Source organism: Mesoplodon bidens, assembly GCF_964165515.1.
Source record: "Mesoplodon bidens genome assembly, contig: HAP1_SCAFFOLD_423, whole genome shotgun sequence".
Lineage (NCBI taxonomy): Eukaryota > Metazoa > Chordata > Mammalia > Artiodactyla > Ziphiidae > Mesoplodon > Mesoplodon bidens.
Window position 1 is genome coordinate 392,909 of NW_027672575.1, and position 10,511 is coordinate 403,419.

The 10,511-nt window shown below is 43.8% G+C and overlaps 1 protein-coding gene and 1 long non-coding RNA gene across 4 annotated transcripts in view; one reads left to right on the forward strand and one right to left on the reverse strand.

Annotated features, from left to right (window-relative positions):
• LOC308609979 overlaps positions 1-10,161 on the forward strand; it is a 31,629-nt gene extending 21,468 nt beyond the window's left edge. The window contains exon 3 of the long non-coding RNA XR_014014385.1: positions 7,818-10,161. This is a non-coding gene — a long non-coding RNA (uncharacterized lncRNA). The remainder of the gene's footprint in view (positions 1-7,817) is intronic.
• Positions 162-5,081, reverse strand: LOC308609977 (spermatogenesis-associated protein 31A6-like; the record flags this gene model as incomplete). 3 transcript variants are annotated; one of them, XM_081259252.1, is made up of 4 exons in its annotated part: positions 3,813-5,081; positions 2,813-2,870; positions 2,410-2,470; positions 1,779-1,864 (listed from the first exon to the last, which is right to left on the reverse strand). In XM_081259252.1, the coding sequence occupies exons 1-4, from the start codon at positions 3,993-3,995 to the stop codon at positions 1,822-1,824; spliced, it is 345 nt and encodes a 114-aa protein (XP_081115378.1). In that variant the 5' UTR covers positions 3,996-5,081. The 3 variants fall into 3 exon arrangements, 2 of the variants coding, with proteins under 2 accessions (XP_081115377.1, XP_081115378.1); XM_081259251.1 differs by lacking the exons at positions 2,813-2,870; positions 3,813-5,081 and having other exon boundaries at positions 162-1,864; positions 2,410-2,755; XR_014014383.1 differs by lacking the exons at positions 1,779-1,864; positions 2,813-2,870; positions 3,813-5,081 and adding an exon at positions 2,014-2,181 and having other exon boundaries at positions 2,410-2,806.
• Positions 10,162-10,511: the final 350 nt, after the last annotated feature.

A 10,511-nucleotide genomic window follows, 5' to 3' on the forward strand; every position in this document is an offset into this window, starting at 1 on the left:
CTATGCTTTTATTAGGAAAAAAAAAAAAATATATATATATACATGTATTGGGGAACACTAAATATCTTGGATGTGCTAATGAGAAAATCATTTTCTCTACATGGACTGAATTTTTACTTGGAGACATGTTTTCCTACTAAAGGGAAGACTAAAGAAGGATTTTACTGTCGACCAGGCAAGACACCTCCCCAAAGATGACAATGCCTTGGACAGTGTTGATGGCGGGCTGGGGCACCTGGAATCCTTGGCCCATACTGGCAGGTACTAACTGGAAACAAACCCTTCTTGGGGGGCAAGGATGGGAGGCACCTTAGGCCCAGCTGCTCATCTTCGAACCTTACACTTTTCAAACTATGTTGGTGTCTGACTTTCCTTTCCCTCATAGAACAACTCTGGCCCTTGGAGGTGGCTTTATGACTACAGGCTGTATAACCCATCATTCTCCCTTGCTCTGGGTAGGAGGTAAGCCTATGGTAGCAGAAACACCCACATACTGGGACTTGGAATTCCAGTTTGTGTTCATTTAACTTTGTGGCATGAAGTCCATGGTGAATTGCTCTTTTTTCTTCTAGGATCTGTCCAACAGCTGCCATGCGTGCCTGACCCTCAGCAGTCTCACTCTTCAAGATTGATCTGCTTTTGACTGATCCGTGACTCCGGGCAGTGGCTGATATGGGCTTTTTTTTTTGCAGAGCATCTCGACCATTGACTTTTTTCTTGGGGAAAATCCACTTTAAAAATAGCCTCATCCTTTTTCTGAAGAGGCTTTCTGGAGGGCTATGTTTCTTCTCTGGCATGCGCTGGAGACATCTGCTCCCAATAGAGTCCGTTATTCCCCTGACCTGGGCAGGGTGGCGCATACTTCCAGCTTGAGAGGTCCCTAATTCTTTAAACCTTTCTTCATGCTCTCCTGGTTTATGCCCCCTACAGTCCTCTCTTTTGTAAGTAGGGGCAATCATCTTGCTCTGGCTCTTCCGTGAGTCTTGGAGTTTTGAAGTTTTGGGCTCCTGCTGCCCTAGGTTGCTCCTTTGGGCTTCCATAAGGCCACTTGGCTCCTGGGAAGCTAACCTGTCTCTGGTGGGGACTCTCTGGGGATGGCACTGAGGCACCTGAGAAGCCAAGTTGTCTGCAGCAGGGAACCTGTGTTTGGGAAAGTCCTGAAGCTGGTTGTCTGACTGTACCTTTACTTTGGAGTTAAACTCACTAGCAACCTCCATGTTAAGGCATGGCTCACCTGGATGTTGGAAAACAGACATTCTAGGTAGTAGGAAACTTTTACTGGCCCCTGGCACCTCTAAACTCCTCATATGTACATTTGTGGTTTGGGATTTTGTCAACACTTTGGTTTCCAAGATAACACGAGACTGTGGTTGAAGAGCAGGAGACTCCTTGGCCTCCACAGCCTCCCTGGCCTCTTCACCTCTCAAAGACTGGGATCCTAAGTTCACCTCCATCACTGTTACCCTATGGCAGGGGTCTCCTGAGGCCTGACCACCACTCTCCTCTCTTGGCTCATTCCTGACCATTGCTGAACTTGGACCTGGCTCTAGGCTGTCCCTCTTGACCCATTCCACAGTCTCACTCTTCCAGGTTCTGCCCACAAGGCTGAGTGTGAGGGACTGAGAAGGTGGCCTGCCCTCCTGTCCAGTCAGAGAAGCCTTTGAGGGCCCATGGCAGTCACCAGATGGAATCGCTCCCAGGGCACTCTGGATTTCCTTACACACAGTTGAGGGGACAAGGAGAGGCCTCTTCAGGGTAGGAACTGACTCTTCTGTTCTCACCTTCTCTCCTGAATGAGCCTGAGGAGGTTTCTCCAGGAACTCAGCAAACTGGACTGTTGAGTGGGACCCAGACACACAGGTAGCTGCAGGGGAAGAGGCAAACTGCAGAACGGTGGAGGGTTGGAACTTTTTCAACTTAAAGACATTTATGGCCTTGAGGACCTTGAGGGGTAGGGTCCACCTGTGCTTTACCCCAAACCGTATAATATGTGCTCCCAGCACCTCTCGAGTGTCTGGATCAAGGAAGGAAACCCTACAGGAGGTGTTCATGCAGGGTTCCCGACCCTTCAAGCAGTGTCTTCCACAGGCTCCAGCAGGCACTGCTTTGCACGCCTCACCAGGAGGGTCTTGACATGAGAGCTGATGAAAGTTGTCCTTGCCAGGAAGCCTCCCCAGGCAGCTGTAGGAGAGCAGATGGGGCCAGGATGGCTGGACAGGACAGGCAGGGGTGGGCACCTGCAGCCCAAGAACCCTCCTCTGCCCCCACACTGACTTCATAAAGCTCCTGCTCTCCCTCACTCTAGGGCCTTAGCCACGCCCTCCCATGGCTCCCCCTCCCAGGGCTGGGGTCACATTATAGGCTCTGGGAGGAAGGACGACCCAGGAGAGAAGGGGAAAGATTCTTTACCTTTGCAGAAGTGAAACCAGGTTGTGAGTCCCCTCCAGTTCTTCCAGGCAATCTCTGCAAGCTGGAAATCAGGAGACTGGGTCATGGTGGTGAAGGCAGAGGCCTAAGAGTCTTTCAGGAGGCTGAGTGCAATGGCCCTTTAAGGGAAATCTTTGGAGGATTAGACTCTGGAGCCCAAGTATCAGTGTCCAAGGCCACATGTCCCTGACAGTGATGGTAAGTCTCACTTGAAAAGGGTTTGTCCTTTGCAAAGTGCTTCCACGTTAATTAGGCTCAGGCTCTGTTTCCTGAGGAATAAGCTCTGCCACTGGCATCCTCAGAGACCGTGAAGCTGGGCCCTCAGGGTTAGGAGAGATGGAAGCTAACTCTCGGGGGCGCGCAGGGCTGAATGGCAAAGGCTTACCTTTCAAAGATCCACTTTTCTTCCTACTCCTGCTCCTCCCCTTCAGCTCTACTTGATGCTGAGAGAGAAGAAAAAATGAGGGGCGAACACCCAACTCTCACTGTCCTCTATCTAGGCAAGCTGTGTTCATGAACAACATGACTTTCTACATTTAACTAAAACTCTGTGGGTTTTCTTCCCCTTTTACTTATTTTTAAAGTGGATAACAATATTTTCAGTTTTTCTTCTTTGAAGCGTGCAAAGGTTTTTTTTTTTTTTTGCGGTACGCGGGCCTCTCACTGCTGTGGCCTCTCCCGTTGCGGAGCACAGGCTCCGGACGCATAGGCCCAACGGCCATGGCTCACAGACCCAGCCGCTCCGTGGCACGTGGAATCTTCCCGGACCGGGGCACGAACCCGCGTCCCCTGCATTGGCAGGGGGACTCTCAACCACTGCACCACCAGGGAAGCCCAAGAAGGATTTTTTAAGTTTTAATCACCATAGATTTCTTCTGTCACTGTTCCTCTGATCAAGAAACACACACATTCTCAGACCTAAATGTCCACGTGAGCTTTGTCAGATAGGATTCTGCTTCCCAAGGCCAGACCTCCACTCCAGCCTCTTCTCTCAGGCTCTCAGGGGCTCAGCCCCAACACAGAGGAAGGTCTCACTTGTGACACCCGCTGTGGGTAGGTGGCTGGTGAACCAGGGCTCAGGGGTCAGCCTTCCTGCAGAGATTGAACTCTTAGTAATCCAGTCCTTGACCATTATTAGTCACTGCATTTGGGACTTGCCCTGGAGCCCTCTACCATACCTGAACTCCTGGTCTACGATCTTAGGCTAGAAATCCTCATGCCCACTCTAACCCCTCTCTGGCCTGGCTTTTCCCTAGAAGGATGATGTTCTATACTTTTCTGAGAGTTCCCATCTCAGGAGTCTCTCTAGGTGGTTTAGAAAAGTGGAAACAAGAATAAGAAAAAAAGAGATAATCTCTGCTGGGATTAAGCCAAAGGTTTCTTACCTTCCTGATGTTTCTATGTTTCCTAGGTGGTGCTAAGAATGGATTACTCTGGAAGCAGGGGAGTAACATTAGGAAGAGCACCAGTCCACACAGGAACCCAAGGATGATATTAATCACCCAGGAAGTTGGGCTGCATCTCAGCCAGATAGCAACAATGTTTTTCGAAGAAAAGAGATTCTCCATCTTCTGAATTGCATTGCTGCCCTCAGGCAACAGAGCACTGGGAGTTCACTTGATGGCAGAACCCCAGGCCTGCATCACAGAGCTGTGGCCTTGTCACAAAGGGCTCCTGAGTGTGGGGGAGGGGCAATAAGAGAAACAGGCTGAATCACTGCCCCGCCTTCCCATCCAGACCCACAGACACCTGCACCCTCCTGGGGCTTCCAGATCCCTCCTTCCAACTACTCTCATCCTGTCAGAGAGACCTTAGCCAATTTTCTGTTCATTGCATCTGGAACCTGGTTCCTTCATCCATTAGAGACCTTTACTTGAGGCCCACCAATTTGATAACTCTTGAACATCTTAAGCTGACCCTGGAAGACTGGCTGTTTCACAGACATTTTTACTCAGGATTTCCTTTGTCCTCAGCTCCAACTTTCCCACATCATGTTTGTGTCTTGTGTAAACCCAGGGATAGAACTTGAATTTCTTTTACACTTATTTAGTTTTGTGAATTTTGAATAGTGTATGTTTTGCCTCATTTTCTATCAGAGGGAACTACACACAAAAATTAAAATAATTTATTTTTCAAAATTCATAAGTATGAAAGAATGATAAATAGTTATGTAATAGGGAAGAACAAATCTGACTCCACATTAGATCTTTTTTACTTTAATCTTTATGCTTTGTTGCCGGAGCTAACTCTGTCCATCCCTGTGACCCAGGCTGGCTCTGCACTTTTTGGAAAACAATGTTGCCTATAGCCTGAAATATACAGGATAGCCTATTGCTAAGGCTCTGACTTTTAAGAGCCCATTCATGGAGATAAAAAGTTGCAGAACAGAGAATAATAATTGTTTTGTTGGAGGTTTACAGGAACACGTGACCTGACCAGGATCTGACCCATCTGGCCAGCTGCTAGAACAAAGGATCCAACACCAAGATATTTGCAACAATTAGCCATGCCCCTCCCTCACCTTGCCTTTAAAAAGGCTTTGCTGAAAGCCTTCAGGAAGTTTGGGGTTTTTCCTGGGCATGAGCCACGTGTCTTCTTGCATGGCACTGTGTAAACCTTTCTCTGCTCCAAATTCTGATGTTTCAGTATTTAGCCTCACTGTGCATCAGGCACACAGACTTGCATCTGGTAACAGTTAAACCTTCAAATGATGTTTTTGTAAGTTTATAGTGTTTATAATTCTGGAGTTAGTAAATCTTTAAACTGCACAAAAACTTTTGGGACACACTGCAAACACGCACACACACACGTACTCATTTTCCTTAACCAATCTAGTACTTTCAAATCCAATAATCCATAATTTTCTACTTAAAAAAAAATCTTTCATATGTTGTCTCAACCCAACTTCTTAGTTTGCAACGATAAGACAGTCCCCACTCTCCAGATAAATTTTGAAATATGTGGTCTTAATCCATTGAGGCTGCTATAACAATATACCATAGACTGGGTAGATTAAAAACAACAGACATTTATTATTACAGTTCTGGAGGCTGGGAAGCCCAAGATCAAGTCACCAGTATGGCCACCTCGTAGTGAGAGCTCTCTTCCTGGTTCACAGCTGGAGCCTTCTCTCTGTATCCTCATATGATGGGAGGAGGCTAGAGATATCTCTGGAGTCTCTTTTATAAGGCACTAATCCCATTCATGAAAGCTCATAAGCACTTTTGCATGGCCCCGCCTCCTATCTTTAAGAGGTAGGATTTCAACATGTAAATTTTGAGAGAACATTAACATTCAGACGTGCACTCATTCTATACCCGGAAGCTAGGAATGGGTTAGGGGAGCCAAGGTCCTGACCCTAACGGGCTGTAGGGTGAAGAGTAGGACTAGGAGTCAAACCCTTGGGGCTGAGCCAGGTCTTGAGCAGCCTCTTCAGATATTCCTAGTGTGTTATGTATGTATTCTCTTTTCTGAGTGTGCCTTGCCTTTCCTGCCCCATCCTCCCAGGCCCCTGAAGCTTCAAGTCCAGCCTGAACCATATAGAAAGGGAGCTTTGAGTCTTACACAAAATTCCCTTATGACACCACTTTCTATCCCTTAGCAGTAACACAAGATTCACTGAAGGATTCACATGGTAAATATGTCTTAATGCCCCATGAGGGCTTTACAATAATGTGTATTCTCTGCTTCTTGGTCATAATTTTATACAGTTTTAGTGGGAACGTGAGCATGTGAGTTTATTTGGCTATATTGCCATGAATGTGCACTTTCACAAACATATCTCCTACATCTACTATTTTTCCTACAGTCTTTTCCTCCCATATGATATTCTCACCTTAATTCAACCTTTTATCAAAATTTAGACTTAGGTCTGTCACCATGTGGACATGCTTTGTAACAAAATAGCTTCAACCGAGGAGGTCAGTGGAAGGCCTGGACCAGCTATCTTGGTTCCATGATAGTAAGCAAAGGATCGCAAACTACCATGTTAAGCTTAAGCACAAAGCAAAGTTTATTTAAGCATAGGTACACTCTCAGAGAGGGAGAGAGAGGAGAGAGAAAGAGCAGGCTGTTTCTGAGAACAGGCTATTTCAGCGAAGTGAAGCAGGCCCAAAGCAAAGTATATCGAAGCAAAGGTACACTCTCAGGGTGTGGGGGGGGGGATGGGTGTACTGTTTCTGCAAATTGAAAGCAGCATTCCTAGAAAGGCTTACGAGTGCTTTTAAGGAGCATTTTGCAGAGAGGTGGGGGTGAGTGACAAGGATCATTATTTGATTGACAGTCCTGAGCTATGTAACAAGCTTTCTGCTGCACATGCTCTCATCCTTGAATCTCCAAGAGATTCCTACTGGGTGGGGTGAGGGGCAAAACCACATGTAATTTATTGTAATTATGGTATAATGAGTTTGGATTTACTATAGGTTATGCGCCTGTCTGGTCTGGGCATGCACAGCCTGGAGAAGTCCCCTGGTGTTACTGTGCCTCTCTTTATCAGGATAAGCTGCCCACCACCCGACCATAGTTTCTCCCGTTCTGGGTGGAGTCAAGGGAGGGTCCCCAGGTGGCTGCGTGTGACTCAATTTCTTCTTGTCTTTCTCACCACTGTCACCTCCTTGCTGCTAACGTCTCACTAACTACCTAACAGGTCTTCTTTGCATTCATATTTGCTCTCTAAATTTTCTCTATGACTGTATTTTCAATATGTTTTGTTTGATGGGGGTTTTTTTTGAAATTTAAAAATCTTACGATAACATTTACCTTGATTTATTTAATTATTGTTCTACTGTTATTGATTTCTGCCATCTTATTTTATGCTTTATTTTCTACATTTTCTTTAGTGTTTCTTTTTTCCCCTTCTTTGGCATCTTCCATTTTACAGGTCAAGGGTACTTATGTTTGTTTGACATTTGGGAATTTTTAATATTGTAATGGTTTTATATCTTGAATTATGTTAATTTTCTCCTCAATTTCTTACCCGTGGATGAAAAATATTCCCTGCCATATCCGTAGACAAAGGATGTTGCAGTCATCAAGTCAGACGTCAAAGCAGGAACCCTCAACTGAGCACCTTGAGGGGATTCGGGATGGAGAAAAACAGGGTACTGATTCTAGAGTTAAGGTGCATCTCAAAGGAATGATTTCACGGAGCCCAGATTCTTTCATCTTCTCATACATAGAAAAGTGCTACAGTCCTTAACTTGAGATGTCTAGTTTTCTTTAATTAATAGTAATCTTTTGATGTTCTGACTACCTGGTTTTGGTTGACTCCTCCCTTAGGTCTTCTGAGCAGTTCCTCAGAGTGATCTGACAGGCTGTGTTCTGGGCTTAAGTCCTCAGAAAATCTGCCAAATAAAACATAATTCTCCTTTTGGGTTGTGCATATTTTTCAGTCAGCAGTCTTGGCAACCAATGAAGGGGCCCAGAGCAGACTTTTCTTCTTTGCCTGAACTCTATGAGGATCCAGAGTCCTGGCGCCAGCAGAGGCTTCTTGGGCCTGTCCGCTTTCTCAGAGTGTCCAGACAAATTTGGGTGAGTATCTCCTGGTTCTTGGATCTCCAGTTTTGGTTGATGATCCTAAGTTTTATTCAGTGGTGTTAAACTCTTCTCTTGAGTAGTAGGTTATCCTTGAAACTTGGTTTCAAGAAGAAGTACCTGGGTCACCCTCAGTGAAAGACACTGGGAAGATTTTTACTCAGTTTAAACACTGAGAGCTTATCCTCAGTAGAAAAACACTGGGAAGACTTTTGCTCAAGTGGGTTAGCCTCACTTAAAAGACACTGGGAAGATCTTGCTCAGTTTAGACACTGTGTGGTTTATCCTCAGTTGAAAGACTGGGGAGACTTTGCTCAGGTGAAAGACACTGAGTAAAAGTTGGACTGGGTAATTAGGTGGAAGACTAACCTGTCTTCCTTGAATTGGCTACTTTAATAGAGTTTGTCAAAATAAAAGTGATCTTCACAAATTGAACTCAGAATGGGGAACTTAGCTTTCAATACAAAAGAAAAAGGAACAACAGATTTCCAGCCTCCAACGGATATCCTGGCCAGGTTTATGTACATACAAAATTTACATTTACAAGTGCTTACTTACTTGGGACTTAAAGAAAATCTTGCCCTAAAAATGACTAAGATAGGACTCTTTTATTGCATATGCAGTTAAGTTAGAAAAAGCTGGCTTGATAAAAACATCTTTTCAGAATTCTGACTTCAAAAAAACAAAAGGCTTTCTAGGGGAAACTTGCATTTCTCTTCCTGTGTCTTTGAAATGTAAGTGTTCTGATATTCTTCAGAGTGTGTGTGTGTGTGTGTGTGTTTTGAGAACTTGGTCACTACCATCCAAAAGTACTTATATGGTGTACATTTGGCAGCCAGTCAAATAGACTGGGATTCTGAGCAGTCTTTTGTCTGACTGTACGACTCTCAGGGGCTTTTTGCCATCTTAACCTTCATTGTGTCAGCCTGTACAACAAAGACCATTACTTTCTTAAACTACTTTTGGGAGTAAACTTTCTGGATCTTATTTAGACAGCATCCTTTACACTCTTTTGTGGGGAAGCCTCTTGCGTCTTATTGGTTTGAGTCACTATTAAGGTATACCTCATTTATGGGCAGATCATGGATCCTTCAAATTGGAGAAACTTCTAAATTGGTAAATTTTTAGAGAGCTCTCATTATAAACAGCTGTTTCATTGGCTCCTATGGGGGGGAAATGTGGGAAATTAGACATATAATGGTTAACCTAAAAACTCCTTTAGTTTCAAACAAACCCAAAAAATTGGTTTGGGAAACCTTATTTGTGGTCTCTGCTTCCCCTAAATGGGTCTTACAGATGCTAATAAAAACATTAGAATAATTATTGTTAATTAGGTTAAGTAACAGGGAAAAAAACTGAAGGAAAAGTCTAAAAACTTTTTCCCAACAAGGTGAAAATTTTAAAGGGACTTCTAAATGAATAAGAAATCTTTAGATGGTTATTTTAAAGTGGGATAAATAAAACAGACATTAATGAGATAAATCAAAGATTGGATACAATACTACCTAAGATTGGATGGGCCAAAGGGATCTCCTACTTGTCATCAACATTAAAGGGCCAGACCCAAACAAGTCTGCCCTATTTACCCCAGTTTAAAATACGTATATTTTATTACATATAAATTTTATACACGTAAAATTACACTGAGATACCTGACCAACAATTACTTGGGGCAAAAGTTAGACCAATTAATCAAGTTAAAAGATTGACAAAAGTGCCTGAGTCCCTTGGCTCAACCACTCTCTGGGGACCCCAGAGTCTTTATAAAAATTGGTATGTTTAAATGGGCATTGTATAAGATAATTACCTCTCTTTTGCCTAATTATATTGTGTGGGATAGACATGTTTCACTGGCGAATTCTTCCCCTGCTTGATATTATAAGACGGCATATGAAGGAAATATTAATTAAACATACTAAAGGAAACCAGTGGGATTACCTGAGCCTATACAATATAAAGTAAAAACTGACAGCTGATATTTAAGGGATAATAAAAATAAAGAATGGAGACTTTACTCTGGGTCTAATCTGTGCACTCAGAAAGAGGGTCTTTGTTGAATGCCTTATGCAAGTTTTGAAGGTATGATAAATTAAACCATAAAGTTCTAGACTATAGAATTCTGAAATTTCAGTCTAGTTGGAAATCTTCTCACTGATACAGAAAAGCAAATTAAAGAAAACGTAGTTGGGCAAATCAGTCTTTCAATATTATTTAGGTGACAGGCCAGTTCTTTGGGGAATTAAAAGCAACTGTCTTTGTCTTGCAAATCGGTACAAATCAGAAATGTAAATACAGACCACAATGACCTGAGACTGAGCCTAATTAGCTAAATTAGGTAGAACCTGAAACCAAGGTTAAAGAAGGGGGAAAAGTGGCCTTTTAAAACTCAAACTGCTGATTAGTCAGTCAAGAAGACGGAGGAGTAGGAAGATGTGGAGTTCATATCTCCCCACAAATGCATCAAGAAAACATCTACAATGGAACAGTTCTCCCAGAGCGCCTGATAAACACTAGCAGAGGACCTCAGGCACCTGAAAGGACAAGAAAGATCC